General features: G+C 43.7%; 1 protein-coding gene and 1 long non-coding RNA gene across 2 annotated transcripts; both read left to right on the top strand.

Moving 5' to 3' along the window:
• Positions 1-7,084: 7,084 nt before the first annotated feature.
• LOC127202052 (PHD finger protein 11-like) lies at positions 7,085-12,375 on the top strand. The gene is made up of 3 exons (XM_051160645.1): positions 7,085-7,211; positions 10,243-10,350; positions 11,843-12,375. Exons 1-3 carry the CDS (start codon positions 7,113-7,115, stop codon positions 11,978-11,980), a joined length of 345 nt encoding a protein of 114 aa, XP_051016602.1. The 5' UTR covers positions 7,085-7,112; the 3' UTR covers positions 11,981-12,375.
• Positions 12,376-14,875: 2,500 nt separating this feature from the next.
• On the top strand, positions 14,876-16,491 carry LOC127202053 (uncharacterized). The gene is made up of 3 exons (XR_007832279.1): positions 14,876-14,991; positions 15,748-15,805; positions 16,374-16,491. It is a non-coding gene; the product is annotated as an uncharacterized LOC127202053 (long non-coding RNA).
• Positions 16,492-24,133: the final 7,642 nt, after the last annotated feature.

Here is a 24,133-nt window from a genome sequence, read left to right on the forward strand (position 1 = left end):
TCTAGGACCGCAGGTATCACAGCCCGCCGCGGGGACCAGGGTGGAGGACTTGGGCGGAGAAGGGTGCACGTGAATTCTGAGTGGACGAGGGAGGAGGCGGGATCATTTGAACCAGGGCTTCCGACCCTGGAAAATCCGAGTTGTCCATAGTTGCCTAGACTGGCCAGCAAGCCGTGGAGATATATCCTCTTGTTTCAAAAATTTCACTGTTGTGATTATAGTCTTGTGTGGCTTCACCTAGGCCATTTTTTATTTTGTTTTGTTTTGGTTTGGTTTGTTTGTTTGATGTGGGTTTGAGGGATCCTAAAGGAACTTCTCACGCTTAATTCCTGAAGGAGTTAGACAATGAACCATCTCCCCAGCCCCCAGGGATTTTCTTTTTTCTTTTTTTAAGTGTCGCAGGCATGACTTAAAATGACGCCTTGTGTGGTCAGAGAGATGGCCAGCGGTTAAGGGCACGTTACTCTTCTAGAGGGCCTGAGTTCAGTTCCCAGCAGCCAAGTCGGAGGTTCATGACAACCTATTAACTCCAGCTCCAAGAGATCTGATGCCTCTTCTGGGCCTCAGGGGGCACTGCACACTCGTACCATACAACACACAACACATGCATGCACATTGAAAAAAGAAATTGTTTCCTCCCCAGTGACTCAGAGCCCCGTTTCTACCACCAATTCATTTGATACCTCAACATGAAATACAAATAGCAAAACACAGAAATTTCTTTCTGGTTATGAAAGCAAAAGCTGAATGTTAGGGGAGTGCATCACTTGGAAAGGAGCCACGTGGGGATCTTCAGTGTTGATGGTGAAGCCATAGTTAGGTGATTTTTTACTATTATATGGTGTTAGGATTCTGTTTCCGTCTACCTACCTGAGATGTCACTGCTTACCTGCCATGGGGGCATGGCCCTGCCCAGAGCCATATAAAAGACAGACCCTTTATGTGGCTCTCGCTACCTCTCTCTACTTTTCTACCTATACCTCCCCTCTCTCTACCTCTCCTCTCTACCCTCCTCTTAACCTCCCCTCTCTCAACCTTCCCTCTCTCAACCTCTCCTCTCTCTACTTCTCTCCCCCCCCCCCATTAAACCTCTTAAGTGGCTCTGTTGTGTGATGTGATGCCATCACTCTGTACAGCTCCACTGTTCCCCTCTAACCTCTGCCGCCCACTTTTAACATATGGTATTTGATTATAGATATATACCACAACGTGTTTGAATGCAGGAACATTTGGGATATATCTAGTTACTTGCTACAGCTAACAAAAATAATTAAAAATGTACTTCTATACATATTTACATATGTCTAGTGTGCACATGCAAGTGTTTCTTTAGAGACTACATATAGAATTCTTAAGCCACTGTCCAGATAACAAGACAAGCTGAAACGTGTTCTAATGAGTTTGAGCTAGTCTAGATCTGAATTCCCATCCTTTCTTGGTATTGCCTGACTTCATGTTTGACAATCTAATTGATATATAAGGCATCATAAGGCTTGACTTCCTCTAATTTCTTCTTAGGTTGATTTGCTCATGTTGATTGACCATACATGTTTCCTCTCTTTGAAATGCCTATTTTATTTTTTTTAATGCATTTTATTTATCATTAAAACCTAAGACTCGGGTATTACTGTGAAAGAGGTAGTGGGAGGACTGTAAGAGCCAGGGGAACAGACAGTTTGCTCTGAGATGTGTTAGAAGCTGTGCTCATAACATCCCATAAGCGTTACTGCCTACACATGAGCCGGACAAGGGCAACACCAGAAGCCATGCTCATGTGGATGCGAAGCCCTGGAGGCCTCAACACTATATAAGGAATTAGAAGCAACTAAGGAATGTTGAGAGCAGGAGAAAGAATCTTCCCCAGGGAAGAACTCACCAGTTGGTTATCCACTGTCCGGACCCGCCGGACAATCAACTGGGACCCTCGGACCCCTAGGGAGAGAATGGGGGACAAGAGACGAGAAGAACGGACAGCAAGTCAAGGAGTCTGATCAAGCTGATCAAATTTTATTTTCTCACAGGCAATTATATACCACTGAAGCAGGAGGCTGAGTGGGGTGATCTGGGTGGGCGGTTTTCATAAGATATCAGGAAGTCAGGAAGTTTGGCAGGGTGAGGGCCCCTGTGGTTCTGGGGCTGGGTGGAATTGTTAGGCATCTGGAACCACATGATGTTATCTATAGACTTTGTTCTGCTCGTCCTCTGAAGGTCTCTGTAATTCCGGGAATACTGAGAACAGCTGGACAGTACCTTGAGGGAGGGGAAGAGGTTACAAGGCAGCCTTCTAGAATGTACCCTGAGGCAAGGAAGGAAAGAGGTCACAAGGCAGCCTGCCCCAGGTCTACTCAATGTACTATGCCAAGGTCCGAGATGTTTCCCTGCTAGGGTCTTGGCTCCCCACAATCCATTACCAAATGGTCAGCCCCAAAGCATACAACTGAATACCATTCAGACTGAGCAGGCTGTATTTATGCGTGTGGGTGGGTGTGTATGTGAGTGTGTCAATGTATTTATGTATGTAAGGATATTTGTGTGGGCATGTATGTGTGTGTCATTGGCGTATTTATGTATGTAAAGATGTGTGTGTGTGTGTGTGTGTCGGCAGCTGTATTTATATATGTAATGATATGGGTGTGGGTGTGTGTCAGTGGCTGTGCATAAATGTATGTAAGGATATTTGTGTGGACGCACGCACGCGCGCACGTGTGTGTAGATGCTATGATTATGTAACAACAATGACAAGAGAGGATGTAAATTTGAAAGACAGCAAAGGGGTAAATGGGAGAGTTGGAGGAAGTGTGGGAAATAATGTAATTATAGTCTCAAAAAAGTAAACATGTAAAAATTATTTTATTTTCTGAGGGAGAGGGGAGTTTTGGGGGGAACTAGGAGGGATAGAGAGAGGGGAGCCTGTGTTCAGGATGTGTTGTATAAGAGATGAATATTTTCAATACAATTTTTAAAAATTGTTTTATTTTTGTTTAAAATATAGTATCATTCCAACTCCCCTTTGTTCCCCAGGCCCTGCTCACTTTTAAACTCGTGGCTTATTTTTTAAAACTACTAGTGTGTGTATGTGTGTGTATTATAAATATATACAAACATATATGTGCTTGTATGTATATGCTTTTAGGTCTGACTACTTGGTCCTGAATAACTAGTTGGGGGCTTATCCTTTAGGAAGACTGATTTCTCCTCTGTTATTTTTTTTTAACCCTTCATCTAGGTGTGGGACCCCAGAGATTTCACCCATCCATGATGGCACGTCAGCTGGTGTGGACATTGTTCAGGCAGTCATATAGTTGAGATTTCATGGGTGGAGCTTTCTGGCAGTATCTAGAAGGCAATGTTCTGAAAACTTTCTGGTCCTCTGGCTCCTACAGTCTTTCCACTTCCTCTTCTGAGATGTTCCGGGAGTGTTAGATGTAGGGGTTTGGTTGTAGATGTAGCCATCAGGGCTGGGTGCCTAAGGTCAATTGTTTTCTGCATTTTGATGAGGTGTGCCTTTCTGTATTGGCCTCTGTCTGCTGCAGGGAGAAGCTGCTCCTGCTGCTGCTTTCCTCCCCTCCTCTTCTGTCTGTTTGTTTGTTCTTTCTTTGACCTTTTGTTTTTTTTCTTTCTTTGTCTTCTTTTTCTTCCTTCCTTTCTTTTTTTTAAATAAAGGGTTTCTGAAGTAGATGGAGGGAGGGAACTGGGTGAGAGAGGGGGTGGGAGTGGAGTGGGGATCAGTTGTGGGGAAAGGGAGGAGGGCTGGGAGAGAGAACTGAAATCAGTGAGGGGGCGTCTTTGGTGTGGGGGAGTCTATGGTGGTGACCATAGCTGAGACTCCTAGTAGTTGGGGATATTAAGCCTGAAGTGGTCACCTTGTTATAGGCAGGACTTCCAGTGGAAAGAGAGGGACACCAACCCCCACACAAAACCTTGACCCAGTCAACCAATGACTGGTCCAACTCTACTCCCATGCCATGAGAGAGACCCTGATACTGACACTACTACTAATATTCTGCTCTTCCTGCAGGCAGGAGGCTAGCATAACTGTCATCTGAGGGGCTTCACCCAGAAGCTGATGAATATAGATGCATAGGCCCACAGCGAAGCATTAGGCAGTGCTTGGGGAATCGTGTGGAAGAGGAGGAGGAAGAATTGAAAGAGCTACAGGGGTCAAGGACACCACAAGAAAACCTACAAAGTCAACTAACTTGGAACATAGGGGATCACAGAAACTGAGCCACCAGAGATGGGATATATGGGATGGTTCTAGGCCCCCACACATATGTAACAGATATATCCCTTGATCCTCATGTGAGACCTCTAACACTAAGAGCAGAGACTGCCTCTGACTCTGTTGCCTGCCTCTGCATGCCTGTCCCCCTAACTCTATAGCTCTCAGGCCTGTGGCTCAAGGTCCCAAGAGGACAGAACAGGTCAGCCTAGAGGGTTCAAGTTCCTGAGGTCCCTGGTGCCTACAGCTTTCCCAGATCCTGTAAGCCCAGCTCTGCCCTCAGCAGCAGCCTACAGTCTCCCTGGAGGAAGTTAGGTGTGATAGCTTCCTGCTGGCTACCACCTGAGGACTCACAAGTGGGGACTGGGTCACCGGACGGTGCCATCTCTTTGGCCATGGCTAGGGCACAGGTGCTCACGGAAGTACCACTGCAAGTTTCTAGGTTCTAGTTTCTAGTTTCATTTCTCTAAACCTGGTTGGTGATAGCAAGTAGTAACCTGGGAGGAAGTGCGAGCTGGGGCAGTTTGCTTGCCACCTTTCAGCTCTTAGTCGTCATTTAAAATGTGCTGTGGTTTCTCTGCCGACGTGATGAACACCATGGCCCAAATTAACTCAGGGAAGCCAAGGGTTTGTTTGACTGACAGGTTGGTCATCATCCAGAGAAGGAAGGAAGAAGCAGCAGCAGTGCTTCCTGGCTTGCTTCCCTTGGCTCTCAAGCCTGCTGTGCGGCACACCCACACCCACCTGCCCAGCGGCGGAGCTGCACATGGTGGCCTGTGATTCCTCCATCAGCTAGCAACCAGGAAAATGCCCCACAGGCCAATGTGATGGAGGCAATTCTGCTGAATACAGGCTGCTGGGAAGGGAGGGAAGAAAGGGCTTACTGGGGATGCTGGCAACCTGGAAAGGGGGCCCCAATCTTTGGGGCAATTGGGGGATACTGAGGATCAGGTTGGGGTGCGGGGTTGCAAGTAGCCATTAGTTTCCTATAAGCTTGTATAGTTCAGGCTGGTGTTTCAGGGCCACTGTGGTGATGGTGTCTTTGAGAGGGCCTTCTCTTCTCTTCTCTTCTCTTCAGAGCATGAGGATCCAGGTTCTTGTCAGTTTTGTGGTCCACAGTTTTCTGGGATCATCTTAGAAAATCATGAAGACCAGAGTGCAGAAAGAGGTCCCCTCTGGGACAGGAAACAGAAATAATGCACAGCGGACTACAGGAATAAAACAAAAGCTCACGTGGACAGGCTATTACAATGCCCCCAACCCCTAGATCTTGAGTAGTAGTCTGACCCAAAGGTTAAAGCAGGAAAAGAGACAGTAGGAGGGCACTGATGCTAAGCCTGTTCAAGCCTTCAATCACAGTGACTGCAGGGGTCGCTGCCCAAGTGAAGTCAGCAAAGGCAGCTTCTGTCCCTGACACTGGCCCAGGCAACCATTGTCTTAAGTCACTTGGTAGAGATGTCTCCAGCCAAACTGTGGGGGACTAGTGATCTATCCAGCCTTATTTTGTGTGTGATCTTGCCTGCATAAATGTTAGGGTGCCTGTGTTGTTTAGATGAGGAGGGCACAGGATCCCCCTGGAACTAGAGTTAGAGATGGAGATGGGTCACCATGTAGGTGCTAGGAATGGAGCCTGGGTCCTCTGCAAGACTAGCCAGAGCTCTTGTCTACTGAGTCATCGTTCTAATCCCTCGTGTCTCTCCCCCCGCCCTCTCTGTGTGTGTGTGTGTGTCCATTCCCTGAAGTATGGCAGACCTAACAGGGGCCACACCCCAAAGGATATATAACACTCCGTCCCCCACAAACCATCAACTGACAATATCTCCTCAGTGAATCTTACTGAGACCTGACCTACCCACCCGCCCCCATGCCAAGTAGACTTTTAACTGCCTTGATGTTACACAGGCCTTGTGCAGGCAGCCACAGATGCTTTGAGTTTCTGATTACAGCATCTCTGTCATGTCTAGAAGACCCTGTTTCTATGGATCTTGGAATCTTTCCATTCCATCTTCCACAATAGTCCCTGAGCCTTGGGGAAAGTGGAGGTGATTTTAGTTGTCTTGTTGGCTGAGCATTTCTGGGATCATCTTAGAAAATCATGAAGTCCATGACAGTTATTCTCCACACTTTGACCAGTTGAGAACTTGATAAGACCCTATTGCCAAAGATACCACAGTTTTTAGTCAGAGGACACAGAGAAATTAGGCAATTACCAGGGGGATTTTCCTTGTTGCCTAGCTTTCTTTGTACTGGAAGGTGCCATGTAGCTTGTTGAAGAAGAAAAATGATCAACAGTCCAACACAGCTGTGAACACTGTGAGCTACACTAAGACCAGCATGGGAAGATATGTTCGTGGGTACAATAGTGGCACAGATGTTATAGGGGTAACCAACTGATTTTCTAATTCAATTAAAGGCCAGCAAGAGGAAGTACATGCCTGCTACTGTAAATCTGACCAAGAACCCATGGTGAGGGAGCTCACAGAATACCACGGTAAGCCTAGTATTACTATTTTTGATATCTAGACATGGTATCAAACTTCACTCTGAGTTCACATCTGCCCGTAGATAAATGCAGCTCTTAGACATCATCAGAGAATTGCTTTGTGTGTTTTATGTATTTCAGTATGACCCCTGGAAAGCTTTGAGTTACAACAAAGCTCCCCTTTGTGGCTTGCTCTCTTTCTGTTGACAGCACTGGTCCAGAGCTCTGACTGAGGCTGTACCACACAAGAAATGCTATTGCCCCACTTAGAGTGCTGATTTGTTGTTGTTGTTGTTTTCAGGAATTAAGACTCTATTATAAAAAGAGGGCCCTGCCTCCTTCTTTTGATGTGCTTTTCTGTTTTTAACCTACATGTTATTTATAGGTGTCAGTTGGGGTACAGAAAAGATGGAAAAAAGGATATGTGCCCTCTGTCCCAAAGAGAACGACTGGAGTGTGATATACTTTGCACCATCAGTGAATATAGCTGCTCATGAAAATTGTTTGGTAAGTTACTTGTAATATCTTATAAACTACATGTGTAGAACTGAAGAGGTGGCTCAGTGGTTAAGAACACTGGATGATCTTACAGAGGACCCAGGTTCTATTCCCAGCACCCACATGGTGGCTTGCAACCACTGTTACAGATTGCCGAGAGAAGAATATGATCATATAAATCATAATGCCCCAGTGGGTAGAGTGCCTTTGAGGTGAAAATACTCACTTAGGTAAATCTGCCCCTGTCTCCTGAGTGCTGAGATTAAAGATATGTGCCATCCTATCCAGCTGTTAGATATGTTTTAAATTATGTTCCATCTGTCCTGTATACTTGAATTTGTATTTCTGCAAGCAAGGACCTTCTCTCACATAAGTAAAATTCATCCTTCAAAATCAGACATTAGCTTTGTGTCTACAGTACCATCTAATGGACATTAGCAATGTGTCTACAGTTCCATCTAATCAACATTAGCAATGTGTCTACAGTTCCATCTAATCAACATTAGCATTGTGTCTACAGTACTATCTAATCGACATTAGCATTGTGTGTACAGTACCATCTAATCGACATTAGCTTTGTATCTACAGTACCATCTAATCAACATTAGCATTGTCAACAGTATCATCTAATCGACATTAGCATTGTGTCTACAGTACCATCTAATCAACATTAGCTTTGTCTCTACAGTACCATCTAATCAACATTAGCATTGTGTCTACAGTTCCATCTAATCGACATTAGCATTGTGTCTACAGTTCCATCTAATCGACATTAGCATTGTGTCTACTGTTCCATCTAATCGACATTAGCATTGTGTCTACAGTTCCATTTAATCAACATTAGCATTGTGTCTACAGTTCCATCTAATCGACATTAGCTTTGTATCTACAGTACCATCTAATCGACATTAGCATTGTGTCTACAGTTCCATTTAATCAACATTAGCTTTGTATCTACAGTACCATCTAATCGACATTAGCTTTGTATCTACAGTACCATCTAATCGACATTAGCTTTGTATCTACAGTACCATCTAATCGACATTAGCTTTGTATCTACAGTACCATCTAATCAACATTAGCATTGTCAACAGTATCATCTAATCGACATTAGTAATGTGTCTACAGTACCATCTAATCAACATTAGCTTTGTCTCTACAGTACCATCTAATCGACATTAGCTTTGTGTGTACAGTACCATCTAATCAACATTAGCATTGTGTCTACAGTTCCATCTAATCGACATTAGCATTGTGTCTACAGTTCCATCTAATCGACATTAGCATTGTGTCTACAGTTCCATCTAATCGACATTAGCATTGTGTCTACAGTTCCATTTAATCAACATTAGCATTGTGTCTACAGTTCCATCTAATCGACATTAGCATTGTGTCTACAGTACCATCTAATTGACATTAGCATTGTGTCTACAGTTCCATCTAATCAACATTAGCAATGTGTCTACAGTTCCATCTAATCAACATTCGCAATGTGTCTACTGTTCCATCTAATCGACATTAGCATTGTGTCTACAGTTCCATCTAATCAACATTAGCATTGTATCTACAGTGCCATGTAATCCCCAAACTTGGGTTATCACCTGTTATCCTAAACAATATGGCAAAGGGTTGAGGTACATGGGCTGCATGAAGCTTTCATCCCTTAAGCCTTTTACTTTAGCCCTGTTGTGTATTTACATTTTTTCCATTGTTAAACCATTTCTGATGGACTGTTGATTTCTCAACATTTTTAGTAAATTTTCTCAGTATACATTTCATTAAAGAATGCAGCTGACTGAAGTGTACAGTTGAGTTTTAAAACACGCTTGCCTCCACATGATCTCTGTCACTATTCAGGGAGCTCCCAGGACCCCAGAACATTCTCTCATGCCTCCTCACATCTATTCCCAGTCACTTTAGATTGGTGTTTTCTTAGGCTCACATGACAGTAGTGCACAGCATGGACTCTTTAGTGTGTGGATTGCATTGCTCAGAAGTGTTTTGGAGATTCTCCTATGCCATGTGTACAGCTGGCTCTCTGGGTTCTATATCTATGTACTCCGCCAAAACATTCAGAAAATAATACACCTTTATGGAGTAGACACATGCTTTTTCCTACCCTGTTGCCTTAACAACTACAGCAGACATTTCCATAGCATTTACACTGTAGTCCTACAGAGAAGCTTTAAGCATACAGGAGGGCATGTGTAGACTGTGTCGTAGTGAGAGTTTCTATTGCTGTAATAAAACACCATGACCAAAAAGCAAGCTGAGGAGGAAATGGTTTATTTGTCTGCACTTTCATAAAGCTGCTCATCATAGAAGGAATTCAGGACAGAAACTCAAACAGGAGTTTGGAGAAAGGAGCTGATCGGGTGCTTACTGCTTTGCTCTCATGGCTTGCTCTGTCAGCTCTCTTTTAGAACCCAGGACCCCCAGGCCAGGAACGGTGCCACTCACATTGGCCTGGGCCCTCCCCCATTGATCAGTAATTAAGAAAATGGGCTAATGTCAGAGTTTAGAGAAGCATTTTCTCAATTGAGTTCCCTCTTTTAAGATAACTTTAGCTAGTGTCAAGTTGACATAGAGCAGCGAGGACAGGCTCTCTGCCCATGTGACACATTTCTCTATGAGGAACTTCAGCCCAAGAGGACGTGAGCACCCCAAGGGAGGTCCCTTGAGACTAACAGGTGGATGGATCAGTATTTGCTCCCCGTTTTCATATTATCCTGTGAGATGGCTGTGTCACAGTCTGTTCATCCGTCCGTCAGCACATGCATTCTGTCCAGTCTGAGGGGATAGCAAATTCTGTAATGAACATCTGTGTATGAGCCATTGTCTCCCATATGTTTTTATTCCTCTTGGACAAACATCTAAAAGAATTGGGCTCGTGCCCAATTATTTACCTGTAAAGTGGCCAAGGCTCTGAAACGCTGTCTACTCTAGCCCTCCCCCTCGGGCCTTTTCAGCACCATCTCTGACTTGTATTGGTCAGGACTGCTTCATGCCAACTCTGGATTTTTTTTTTCCCAACCTGCAGCTGTACTCATCAGGACTGGTCGAATGTGCGGATCGTGATCCATATGATACAGATAGAAATTTTGATGTGAAATCAGTAAAGAAAGAGATCTGGAGAGGACAAAGATTGGTAAGTTGACGTGTGTTATTACTCATACAGGGTGAGTCTTGGGGGCTACATTCGAAGGTCAGTCTGCTAGGGGCTGGAGAGATGGATCAGCACTTAAGAATGCTTGCTGACCTTCCACAAGACCTGCGTTTGGTTCCAAGCAACCAAATAGCAGCTCACAGCTGCCTGTAGCTGCAACTCCAGGGTGTCTGACACACTCTGCTGGCTTCCACAGGCACCTGCAATACATACTCACTCACCCAGTCACATACACAAAAGGTTTTTTTTAAAGACTCTTTCATTTAAACAAACAAACAAATATCTATTGGTAAAAGTAGGGTTAGAGCAACATCCTAGAGAGTGGTAAGTAGGACTGTGAGGGATGGCCTCAGCTGAGAGCTGTCTATCCCTCCTTCAGGAAAGCAGGCTTGAGATGAACAGACTGAGTGAACTGACTCCCGTCAGACAGGTTTTAACAAGCCCCAACTGCCATTTCACCAGAGCAAATGCCAACCAGCAGCTCAGCAGTGCCACCTAGGTCCTTCCTTCTGCTCTCCTGCCCCAAAGCAGCTAGCTGGTCCTCTTGCTGCCACAAAGGTGCAGGTGGCAAGCCGATCCAGGGCTTCATCCCTCACATGGAGTAAGATGCCTTCTAGGTGTCAATCATGGCTGCATGTCTTTCTGCACCAGCTGCTGAGTGGTTATTGCCTGTCAGCATCTGCCTTGGAACTGGGGTCATAAGGTGCCTATCCGGGAAAGAGGGGATCCTGTGAGGCTCACTGGGTGTCTGGACTTCCTTTGTAAAAGTCCATTTGCAGATTAGTGAATAGGATGGTAAGTCTGAGTGTGTCATGGCTGACCACACCCACAGTAAGGTGTCAACGGCTGCAGACACACAATGCCACACCATCTCTACACCACCTCCTTAGAAAGCCAGATAGGGAAACAAGGCATCAAGAAAAATACTGTATTTTCTAGTTGTGGTTCCAATGTTGTTCAGTTCTTATACACTGGAAACAGGTCCCTTTATTTCATATTACCCTGAGCAGCAACTCGGTAGGGCGGGTGGCACCATCACGGACGAGATGTCTAACAGGAAGCCATAGCAAGCACCAGCTGAGGCCACACATCTCTTAGTGGCACAACAAAGAGCTGCTGAGCCTCACACTCAAAATCCCCTGACCAACGCCCTGCCCAGGGAGAAAGAAGCCTGCCAGCTTTACATCTAAGAGTTCTTTATTTACAGGGAAAGACTGTTGTTTTGGAAACCATCTACATGTGTTTACATTTACGTGGACTATGATGCAACTGTCTACTCCAGACCTTTTGTTCCAGTTGGCTTCAGTTTTTTTGAAACTTCCTCTAAGTCACATTTAGTGTGGGGAAGGAGGCTGGGATACACCAGTGATAGTCAGAACAAAAATACAGGCATGCTGACTGAAGTAACATTTAATGACAACCTTACTTTTTAACCAAGAAACAGGCTTACCCAGTGTGATCTATTCTTCTACAGAAATGCTCATTATGTAAAAAAAGAGGAGCCACCGTGGGATGTGAGGAATCATCCTGTGCCAAGAATTATCACTTACTCTGTGCCAAAAACGACCAGGCAGTTCTACAAGTTGATGGAGCTCGTGGAACCTACAAGTAATCAAATAGCTTTAAAACTAAATGGTGGAGGAGGTGGGTGTGTAAGGAGTGGTCAGATTGTGACATACGTCTCCAGCTTCATTTATGCAAATGGTCTTTATGTGAGAACAGGACTTATGGGACACCCATCAGGAACTCAGCTTCACAACATGTCTGCACATGACGGGGAAAAGAACTACTCAAGGTTTTGTTGGACTTTCTACAGTTTCTCTGCACTCTCTTCTTCCTGTGAGAGCCTCGTTTGTAATGGCAGCACGCGTGTGCTACAGGAGGCAGGGGCCAGTTCAAGCCTGTTCTTTACTGCTACAGGAAGAGACCTTCCTTCACTTACACATCCACAGAGCCATGGGTCTATACTCCCACCCTGTGGGGGTGAGCTCTCGGCCTCCTGTGCTGGACCCAGATGTGGACCTCAGGCGGCTGACCTGATGGTGAGACCGTTCATCTGCTGAGTCATCTCGCCAGCACACTGGCTGGCTGCTGTTTTAACTTTCCATTCAGTTTGCATGACACTTTTCATATTTGAATTGCTGAGAAACGTATAGGTAGTTATATTCTTAGAACTTCACTGTTGTTCACGTTCACAAAGAACGCACTTTACTATTACAGTAGATGCAAACACATAAAAAGGGGGGGGACTGAATTCCCCGTTGTATCTAGTTTTTCGTTTTTTTGAGACAGTAACTCAACAAGTAGTCCAGGTTGGCCTGAAACTTACGAAGATACCCTAAAAGGTTTTTTGTTTTTTTTTAAAACTATATTGATCATAGTCGAAATAAATAACTCAGTAAAAAACCTTTTTAATTGTTTTGTCAATCAACAGTCAGGCTTTTGTGCAGTTTATAAATATTCAGGTGCCCATGAGACACCTCACAGGCGCTGAGGGACACAGAGAGAGAATGAGCCTGGCCAGTGATCACTGGTTGGGGGAGGGTGCAGAAAGACCACTCTGAACACTGGCACATGGGGGGGCTGAAGCAGGAAGGGGCTTTGTCTAGACTTGAGAATTACGGACACTGGGCAGGGAGAGGGCACTGGGGGTGTCTATTCTAATCTTTTCTATACATTTCTATACATTTCAAAAGTTTATAGCCAAGCATGGTAGTATAATCACAGCACTGGAGAGGTGAGGGGCACCAGTTCCATCCATGTCAGTCTGGGAATGCAATCTGAGACCACATGAAAGGTGCTCAGAGGTGCTGATGTAGAGGAGATGACTTGGAGCCGGGTGCTGCTGGGAAGGCTGCATGGAGGAGCACTGAGGTAAAGCGGAGGACACTAGGTCCCACAAGGGGCTAAGACAAAGGCAAGCCTGGGGGCAGAGAAGTCCCTTACAATTCCTTCACTCAGGTCTCTAGTGTCCTCTGCTGCTGGCCTCTCTTTGAAGACACTCCAAACACAAGTTCTTGTGAAGGCGTGCTCTGGTCTTGAAAGGTCCTTCTTTAGGCTAATGCGTGTGCGTCTGTGTTACATTTGAAGGTCAGTGGAGAGTCAGAATGAAGCTTGCAAATTTTGGCCATTAGTCCTTCAGATGCATAGGACCCAGTGCTGCTCAGAGCATCTCCTCAGCACCCATGCCCTCAGGGAACACAGTCCCCTCCAATGCTCAAAGGGCACAAAGACACTGGCCGGTCTCACCCACACTGGATGGGGCTGATATTTCACACACACTTAAACTCATTTCTTTTTAGAAATAAGTATTTTAGCCATGTAGTGGCGTGCACCTCTAATCCCAGCATCGCAGAGACAAAGGCAGGTGGATCTCTACAAATTAAAAGATTTAGTGATTCTTTGAAATTCTGTATTTTCAGATTATTTGCCAACAACATGCTCCAAAACAAGAAGAGACCACGCAGAGTGGTAAGTTTCTAAAGTGGGTTTAAAGAAAGTTACTTAGGTAAAACATGAAATAATATAATTTCTTCTCAGTAAGTTGCAGATGGTTGTGAGTCACTATGTGGGTGCTTGGAACCAAACCTGATTCCCCTGGAAAAGCGGCAAGTGCTCTTAAGCCCTGAGCCATCTCTAGCCATCGATAGTCATTATGTTTTTTAATTCTTGGAAAGTAGCATTGCAGTTGCTTTCCACTACTGTATGTTGACAGGGAATGATGATAATAATGTGTGCATATGTGTATACATATATATGTACATGTACACACACACACACACACACACACACACACACACACACACACACAAAGGCAGAGTTAGTTCCATTCTAGCCTGAGCTACATTGTTAGATCCTGTCTCAAAATTATTCTCCATAAATCTTTGTCCCATTTCATAACTATACTGTTAAATGCAATTTCTAAGAAAAGTCACTAGGTCAAAGAACATAAGTGATAGATCTCTGGATAAGCAAGAACTGGCTAATTATCTTCTGAAAAGGCTGCTGTAGATAAGGAAATAGGACTGTCCAGATCTCCGCAAGTATTAGATAAGAGCACATGTCAACCTGATCCGGGACCACTTGCTATACTGCTGCACCTTTCCAAGAGTCAGGTATGGCCTGAGTTGATTCTTCTGTTCAGTGAAATACCATCTGCTGTTTTCAATTTTACATCTGCCTATGAGCTTAGAATTAAAATTAGTCTTTTGTTGTAAGTTGCACATGCTTAGGTCGAAGTTTGCCCAGTCTTCTAATTTTGCAGCAACTTTGGCATGTATGTTTTACTTTATGCAAACATTAATCTTTTCATACACACACACACACACACACACACACACACACACACACACACACACACACACACACACACACGAGACAGGGATTTTCTGTGTAGCCCTGGCTGTCCTGGAACTCACTCTGTAGAGCAGGTTGGACTTGAGCTCAAGAGATCCACCTGCCTCTGCCTCCTGAGTGCTGGATTAAAGGCGTGTGCCATCCCAGCCCAGCAATTATTGTTTTATATATTCCAACCTTTAAATGGTTTCTATTTTAGCTGACTGCCCAAGCCTGAAGAAAAAGAGAGAAAGGGAGAAAGACCTCTCATCAGACTCTCCCACACAGGTAATTTGACTTGAAGATCTCATTTCTTCACATAAAGCCTACATGGAATTCTGAATGCCAGAGACTCACAGTTTTCAAATCACTGGAGGAGCTGGCATTTCCACAGCATCCTTCATGTGTGTTCTCTCCCTAGATGGAGCTGGAGCTCGTCTTAGCGTGGCATCTTGGGGAGAGCCCTACACTCCGCAAGTGCTTAGTCATCCTAACGTGTTAAAAGTTTAGAGTAGTAAGGAGCTAGAAGCTCAGGGATGACGTCATTCCCTCAGCTTCTGTCAAGCATCCCTTGGCTAGTGAATGCCAGTGAAACATCTTCCCTTCCAGGACACTTAACAGGCTGAGAGTACAGACAAACATTCATTCATAACAAGTGTTTCCGAGCTACATGGTTCACACCTGACTGAGTTTCTAACTTGTAGTTTTCTGGATTAGTAGACAAAAAAGTGGAAGAATTTGGAGAGATGTGAACACTATTTCTACCAGGTGATATAAACTAAATTAGTACAAGACAGCACTCTTTCCCTCTTGTTGTTTATTTAGGAATTGTATTTTAGGTCACAAACAGCACACCCCATAGGTATCAACTATTTTAGGGTACCATTTGGATCCAGGAGTTCATCAAGAAAAAAGTTTGTCTAATAGATTTTTTTTTTTTTGTAATTTGATTAATACTTTTAATGATGCAGCAAAACATTTTTATTTACTGTAGTATTACAGGCCAATATGAAAACTCAATGCAATCTTGATTTTCTCTTGTAGCCTACAAAGAAGAAACATGACAAAAGACACATGACGGTAGAGCACCTCAGTCACACAGGTTGGTTCTCAGTGATGGTTGCAGAACCACAGTGGCCTTCAGATAGTCATAAAATGTTGACCCATATGTTCCAAAGCTGGTGTCATGCTTTGACCTCTATGCTTCTGGGCCTTTGTACCTAATAAGAACACAGGTCTTTATTAGCACTGTGCACTCTGTTAGAACCCATGCTGTATCAAATGTGCTTGAGCTACAGTAACCGTTTCTTCTCAGTCTGAGGAGACACATTAAGAAGGCAGGTGGGTTTGCCTGAGGCCAGAATCCAGTGGTGTGCTGCCACTCAGGGGATAGGTGGCTTCCCTTCTGTAAGGGGAACATCCTTACAACACGGTAGCCATTACTAACATGAGAGGCTGTCACCTCAAGCATTTGAAGCCAAATGCTACAACATCACACTAATTCACACAGTTCCTATCAGCAGAGAAATGCTTTAATTTTTTATACCATTTACCTTTGAGCTACAGAAAAATGAGACAAGCATGCTGGCCATTGACTGGTAAAGTATAATGTGATCACATGACATCAGTAGCTGCCCATTTCCTCCTAAAGATGTACTGTTTGCTCTTAGGTGCAGTTGTCAAAGTTCCTTTTCTTAAGAAATGCAAGGACGCAGGACTTCTTACTGAATTATTTGAAGAGATAATAGAAAAAGTGGATTTAATGTATGCCAGACTCATGGATGAAACCACATCAGATGCAGGTATTGAATCGGCTAAATGCAAGTGAATATTGGAAAACACAACTTTCCCATGCTTTTCTATCCCTTCTTTGACACCTTGTTTAGGAACACTCATTATGGGCTGGAGAGATTGCTCAGTGGTCAAGGGCACCTGTGAGTCCTGTGGAGGATACAAGCATGTACACAGTGGCTCACAACTGAAACTCCTGTGAAGGGAATCCAACGCCTTCCGTCCTGTGCATTTCCTAGGCAGTCACATGGTACATGCATCTGTACCTGTGGTCAAACACTCATATAGAAAATAAAAAATATAAAAAATTTAAAGTAATAAATGAACAATATATAAAAATCACAGATTCTTTACTTAGTGGCTAAAATGCACTGAGGCCGGAGGGCTCTTTCCCAGAGGTGCACACAGCTGGATGGAGACATTCATTGAAACCATATGGTGTTAGTTTGGCTGGTTTTGTTGTTGCTGTGCAGGTGCTGTTTTAAGATATACATTTATCATTCTGTTATTTATGTGTGTGTGCCTGTGTGTCTATCTGTGTGTAACACATGGACACAGGAGTGCAAGTGCCCACAGAGGATAGAATTCTCTGAGCCCCTGGAGCACTGGGACCCAGCCCCTAGGTAATAATTTTGATGTGCTTCAAATTATATTCCTTAATAGACTTGAGGACACCTAACCCAGGTACACACACTCACAAATAAACCTTTCTTCAAGCATTGCACTGTGCACCAGCCACAGCACACATGCAGGTCAGAGGGCAAGTCATAGGAGTCAGTTCTTCTACCATGTGGGCCTTGAGTGGGGACTGAACTTAAGGCATCAGGTGGCAGCCACCACCCCTACCTGCTGAGCCATCCTGCCTGGCCGTGGAGTAGGTGTTTAGATCAACTCTGTAGTTTCTTTGTGAATGAGCTCCTAGGGAAGGAAAAGGCCCACTCACTGTGTGCAAGTGTGTGGCTCCTGTGACCTCCTGTAACCTGCAGAAGGAGCTAAAAGCTCCATAGTTCCTTATTAGGGGAATCTGGGTATTTCATACTGTAAGGGACAATGCACAATCTGGACTTAAAAATGACTTTTTCTATGGCAAAATCAAAAGATAAATTAACAATAATTCTAAAGGCCCATTTGTTACATAAGTTTATTTACTTATTTTCTCAAGACCAAGGATTCTAAAATTTGTGGGTCCCTCAGAATCACCTGGGGGCTCCCTGAAACACAGGTGCTCTCCCCTGAGATGGTCCAGCTGCAGGGATACTGGGTAGATGCTCCTCACGGGTCCCTGCTGGGCCTCTGCAGTGAGCAGCCTCTGCTGCTTACTCTTCCATACTGGGGGTTAGTTTCTGTTTCTCTCTGACTGATTTAGTCACATTAAAATCAACAGAGGAAATTGCTTTTCTCTCTAGACTATAAAGAGATTGAGACCTTACTGCTTGGCAGTGGATTGTTTGAAGACACATTAATAAAATTCCAAGAAGGTAGGTGGCTCGTTAACTAATGAACAGTGTGGTTTAGAGACATCACTCAGATCTAAATGGTAGGTGATAAAACGATGAACACACTCATAAAAGATGGTTTATATCAAGTGAAAGAGCCCATTACAAGAACAGCACGACACAGAGGAAACACATGAAAAAACAGTTTTACACGTATACACAGACATAAATGATACATAGACAGATGGAGAGAGACAGACAGAAAATGCAGGTATTTTAGGTGCTTGAATCACACAGCTTTGTTTTCCAGGTAGACCCACAAGTACTTTCATGTACAGAAAAGCTAACTGACAAGACAGAACCAACCAAAGTGCTTGACTCTAAAACTGCAGAGCGTTTTGGCCCATGTAGAGACAGGCACCGCCTGGAGCTCAGGATGCTCCCTGCAGCCTCTCTGCCCCCAGGCAGCAGGATGGAGCCAGCGGTGACCCATCCTGCAGGTCACCTCCTCTTGCTGTAAGAGACATCAAGGTCTTTTCCTAAGATTTCTCTTCAAAGCCCATCTCTTGAAGCAGTGTGTACTATAATTCTGAAATTCCTCAGGAAAAAAGCAAGAATAATCAAGAATTATTTTGGTTTTGTTGTTGTGTGGGAGTGTTTTAAATGGTAGTATGCAGGCAGGGTTAACGAGACCTCGCCTTTCAAAAAACAGTGGTGCATGCAGCTGGGTGGTGCACACCTGTAATCTCAGCAGCTGAAAAGGTGAGGCAGGAGGATTGCCAGCTTAGGCGACACAATGAAACCTCGTCTGAAAAACAGCAGAAGCATGCATTTATTAAGTTGCCTCTCAGTACCTCATACCTCTGTGTGCTGCACCTGTGGATACGGGTGAGGGCCCGATTCTCCCGGGATTGCTATGAGTAGCTCCTCCCCTTACTGCCCTACAGTGTTCTTTTCTACAGACTTGCCTGTCAGTAAAATGAGGGCACAGCAGGTTTCCCCTGTGAAGAAGACAGTGTTGTCTGTGTCACCTCAATACACACATCCTCTCTCATTTTGATTTTGTTACTCATTCCTATTTGACCTCTGAAATATTTTACTTTGAAAGTCACTGGCAAATGTCTGTGAATAAGAATAGCTTTAAAAACAGCCTTCAAAAACGTGTATTTCCTATGCTATTTACATGGGACACTTAGTATGAAAGTCATGTACCTGGAACATGTCCCATACACAATATAGGGCACCTCAAGACCCTAACCAGCACTGCATGAGAACCAGTGGGAAAGCCTGACCCAGTGCCATTCTGGTCTGGCTGATTCAGCCTAGTATTTCAAGCTAGCTGCAGGTACACAGTCATTCTGACAACCGTGAATTTAAAGGTTCAATTGTGAGGAATCTGCACCTGACTACTATGACCTCAGTAGGTTTCTACAATAAAGCTTTTCTGTTCCTAAGTCACACCCAAAGCTGTGATGTAACAAATGTCCTTAGAGCCAGAGGTGTGCTCATGAAAGAGTTGTCACTGGCAGTCCTGCTACGTGCTCTAGTCTATGAATGAATGAATGAATGAATGAATGAATGCTGTGCGACCTTGTTCTACCATAAAGGTGTGCAGAGTAATGCAATAAATGCTTGCGTTCCATCCTGAGACAAACTGAAGCAGAGGCTGAACGGAGCAGTTTCTGCTCAGACCACTCTGTCTTCTTATTTCAGCGACAATTACTGTGGGTATTTTTGAACTGATCCAGACCAGAGACAGGACACTGTTCCTCATCAAATTACTACATAAACTGAAGCCACTTTACTTCTTTTAAAGTAATAAAGCAGAAAGCGTGTGAATATGAAGAAAGGCAGAGGCAGCTGAAGCAGCAGATTGAAGCCCTTGGAGACTTAAAAGAAATCCTGTGCTCATTTCAAGAAAATGGAGACCTGGACCACTCACAATCCACCTCGGTATCCTTGGAGGACCCCCAGCTCAAATGCCAGGAGTGTGCGGAAATGCAAGCAGGCTCAGAAGACAGCCTGTGACAGACACACACACAGTCCCCATGCCTCTCTCACCTGCTACTGCTGATCTATGCTTCACACCTGACTGGGTGTTTCCTGTGCCCTCTGTTGTCATCTCACTTGTCTGGCTTTTTCCTTGACTGTAAAAACTGTTCCTCAGGTCAACTGCCTCAGGCCTCCCCTCTGCTCTCCAAGCAGTGAGGAGGTCTTCCTACCTTCCTCTCCACCCAGTCAAGTGCAGCAACACCAGAGCCTTTCACATCCTTTTGTGGAATCCTAGAACTTAATCTTGCCTCTGCTGCTCAGCCAGTAGGTTTCATAACGGCCTCTTTTCACTATTAATAATTCCATCAGAATAAAGCAGAAACTCATTCCTGTGGCTTGCTCACTGTTATCCTATGTTTCTGCTAACAACCACATTATTGAGTGAGTACTTAGCACACTCAATAAATGCTTATGAAATACACTGAATGAGTGTGCAGTTTACTTAAAGCAGCTCCCAGCATCCATCAGCTGAGACGATGTAGAGTCCGACGTTCTGCTTCAGAGATTTTGTGGGTCTTCATTATCGTCATTTTAGAAGTGTCTTTTTGCATGAACTCTGGTGCCCCATTTTGATGGCCTCTCCTTGGTCGGGAGGCCTGAGGGCACTCAAAGAAAGAATAAGCAGGCTACCAAGATGAGACTTAGTAGCCTATGACTATATAGTGGGGGAGGGGAATAGGGTGGGGGAAAAGGGGGAGAAACGGGAGGATACAAATGATGGGATAACCATTTAGTTGTAATCTGAATAAATAAATAATAAAAAGAAATGTCTTTTTGGTTACAGTCATTATAGGGCATGTATCATCTTCAAGACAAACACTAGCATTTAAAACTTGGCTCTTTTAAATAAGAGGATCATTGGGAATATGGATTGGAGAAAAACTAAGACTTTTTTGCATCTGAAATAATGCAACTCGGATCTGTAGGTTCACATTGCCCCTGACCCTTGACTCCTTTCACACGCACATCTCTAATTTCCTACTACAATCCTCAGGGCCACAATAATGCTACCTCTCAGAATGGGGTTGAGTTGTGTCTCCAGCATGGTGCCACTTTGCAATGAGTGCTCAAACATGCTTGTGAAGGAATCATTCCTGGTACAATACTGTGCTTACCACGGCCAGCCTGAGTCACTTCATGAAGGAGCAGCTGAGTCACTGCAGTCTGACCACCCATTAGAACCTGCTGGGGCACTTTATGTGAGCGCTTCCTTCCTGCTTCTCTACAGAAGGGTTAAGATCTGGTAGCAGAGAGCCAGAGCTTTCCATAATCGCTGCTCTGCTTTGCCCCATGGACTGTTGCTGTCAGGTCCCCACAACCCCAGCTTGTGACAAGGGACCAGGAAGAGCAGGAGGCCATACAGGGCGAAAGGGTTAATCTTGAGCCAGTTCACCATCAGTTTTCCTAGAAATTGTGAGGCACATGCCTGCTAATGATGTTCATCCTGAGTATGATGAGATAACGTGGCATCCAGTAGAAATGTTAAGATTTATAGCCTTTTAAAAGGGTCTGTTGCGTCCTATGGAATACATTCCTCATTCATTAAACCAATATTAAGTAACTGGGCTACCCAAAAAAAGAATTATTCCCAAAGATTGGATTGGTGTCAGCGGTGTTAGAAGCTGGTCAGCAGTTACTATGGTTATCGTGGTGGAAAGAGAAAGTCACAAAAAAATGTTAAAGATCAATCAATCGCTTGGTGAAGGGCATTATGCTGGCCTAAAAGAAATTCCATCCAATGATGTCTTTATAGAACAATGTTGTTTGGCAGCATTAAGAGCTTGGGATATGACTGAGGAGCTTGATAAAAGAATCACTTCATTTACTAATACAATGCTCTAGAGAAACCATCCCAGACTTCTTACAGAGGTTGGTTTCAGCTCTAAACAAGGCTGTATCAAACCCTGACGCAGGACAGGTGTTGATAGAGACCTTGGTGTTTGTGAATGCAAATACTTGTAAGAAAGTAATTAGACCATTAAAGGCATGAGCAACACCAATAGATGAATGAATAGGAGACACAAATTATATTTGCTCTCAGGAGCATCATGCCAATATCATAGGACAAGTCATAGCTAGAGGTCTCAGATATCAAAATACCTGGTGCTTTAATTGCAATGAATTTGGCCATTTGCAAAGAAATCATCAGTTAAAAACCTCAGAGCTCAAAATGGCAGGTGCATTAACTCTGGAGACTATGACACTTTCACTTGTAGATGCCAACAAGAAGTTTCTGCATACCTTGGAATGCCCTGGTTTCCTGGGATTTGTCACTGAACTAGAGAGCACAGATCCAGGAGGGACATACAATGTAACCTCTTGCTATTGGGAAATGTGGGAGACATAAGGACGAGTTATAGAGGCATTGTTTGACAATGTTCCAAAGACCTCTCTGACTGACTGCCCAACATGATCTTTAGACATCCAGAACAGCTTTGAGACTTTGCTTGACAAAGTTCTAAAGATCTCTGACTGATCACCTCTGCCCTTAAATATTATGTATAATCTAGGTGTAATTTTGCCTAAAAATTACTTTGAAATCTACCTTTTCTTCTAAAACTGCCTTTCTATTTCTAATTTTGATTGTGGGTTCAACCTTAATGAAATTACACTGGAAAACTTTTTTCTACAGAGAATGTTGAAAGAAGACATCTGACTTGAGACAATGAGACGAGAGAGTTTTGGCTTTGACTATTGTGAGCAGCCAGGCAGAAACCACTTGAAGAGAATGTTAGGATTTTGATGTAACAGTACCTGGTTAGATATTGTTAGCTGTATAAAAGTAACACTTGTTCTTATAATAAATCAAAGGTTTCTTTAGAATCTGCTTTGAGAGCAATAGAAGTTGAGTTTGGAGGGCCATGCTTTACAGATATTTTACAATAGAGGACCCCATTGCAGTTAGACCAGGCTTGGATAAAGATGGATAACACACCTGTTGGTTGGGATTGGAAATAAATTAAATAGTGCAATTTTATGTCAATATTTTGTGCAACAATCACTAGAAATAATTTGTAGGCAAATTCCTTAATCTATTATTTATCATTACATGGATATTTTGTTGGCTGATTCTGATACAGATACTTTAGAGAAACTCTTTAAGGAAATACAAAGAATTCTATCATGCTAGGTGTTATAGATTGCTCCAGAAAAAAAAATACAGAGGGGAGATTCAATTAGCTATTTGGGTTATAATCTAAGTCGACAAAAAATTCCACCACAAAAGGTACAAATCCATAGAGAGCAATGGCAAACTCTTAATAATTTTCAAAAATTAATGGGAAATATTAATTGGGTGAGACCTACCATTGGGTTTGAGTTAAGCAATTTGTTTCAAACATTACTGTTGGGTTCAAGGTGACAGCTGAGAAAACTCAGTTCAGACACAGAAGCTTAAAATAAAAGGTCTATTTTTCTGAGCTCAGGGGGGAGACCAGTTCGCGATCTAAACCTCATCTATGAGGGGAAGTTGTATTGCATATTTAAAGGTGCAAACTGCAACTAGCTTATAGGGGTAGGGAGAACAGGGTGGTCATTCTGACTCGTTATTTTGCTAACAAGAAGTTCTAGCTAATCTTGAAAGTGTGCCTGTAAGTGTTTAGGGTACATCCAAAGTGTAACCAAGTATGTAAAGTATGAATCATTGACACCATTGAATCATAAATAACAAGGGTATAAACAGAGTGTAGCTTAGTATAAGGTCAGTTTGACCCTCTAGCAGGCAATTTTTCCAGAGTTGGTTGCCTTTAGGATGGAGTTAGCCTGTTTTTAACAAAATGGATTCTGACAGCTTTTAACATGATCTCTTCAATTACAAGGAGATTCAGATTGAGACAATTCAAGATATTTAACAGCTGAAGCAGAAGAAGAGTTAATGCTGCTAGAACAAAGACTGCAAGATGCATATGTGGATCGAATTGATCCTAAACATGAGAGTATTTTGGATCTTTCTGTCTTTCTTTCTGTCTTTCTTTCTTTCTTTCTTTCCTTCTTTCTTTCCCTTCAATTCTTTCTCCTAATGGGCTCACTTCCCCTTGATGGGAACCCCCAGTGGGCATGCAGAGGAAGGGAGAGCAGGCTATCTGGATGACACTTGATAGGCTGTGGTCATATGGTTGGGGAGGAGGTCCCCTTCTGTCCGAGGTCTAGGG

The sequence above is a fragment of the Acomys russatus genome, chromosome 18 (assembly GCF_903995435.1).
Source record: "Acomys russatus chromosome 18, mAcoRus1.1, whole genome shotgun sequence".
In the NCBI taxonomy this organism is placed as follows: Eukaryota; Metazoa; Chordata; class Mammalia; order Rodentia; family Muridae; genus Acomys; species Acomys russatus.

Bases quoted from the DNA above. Each gene is read 5' to 3' on its own strand.
- LOC127202052 (XM_051160645.1), top strand. From the start codon at position 7,113: ATGGAAAAAAGGATATGTGCCCTCTGTCCCAAAGAGAACGACTGGAGT. The intron at 7,212-10,242 runs GTAAGTTACTTG...CCCAACCTGCAG, and splicing joins CTGCTCATGAAAATTGTTTG to CTGTACTCATCAGGACTGGT. The intron at 10,351-11,842 runs GTAAGTTGACGT...ATTCTTCTACAG, and splicing joins TCTGGAGAGGACAAAGATTG to AAATGCTCATTATGTAAAAA.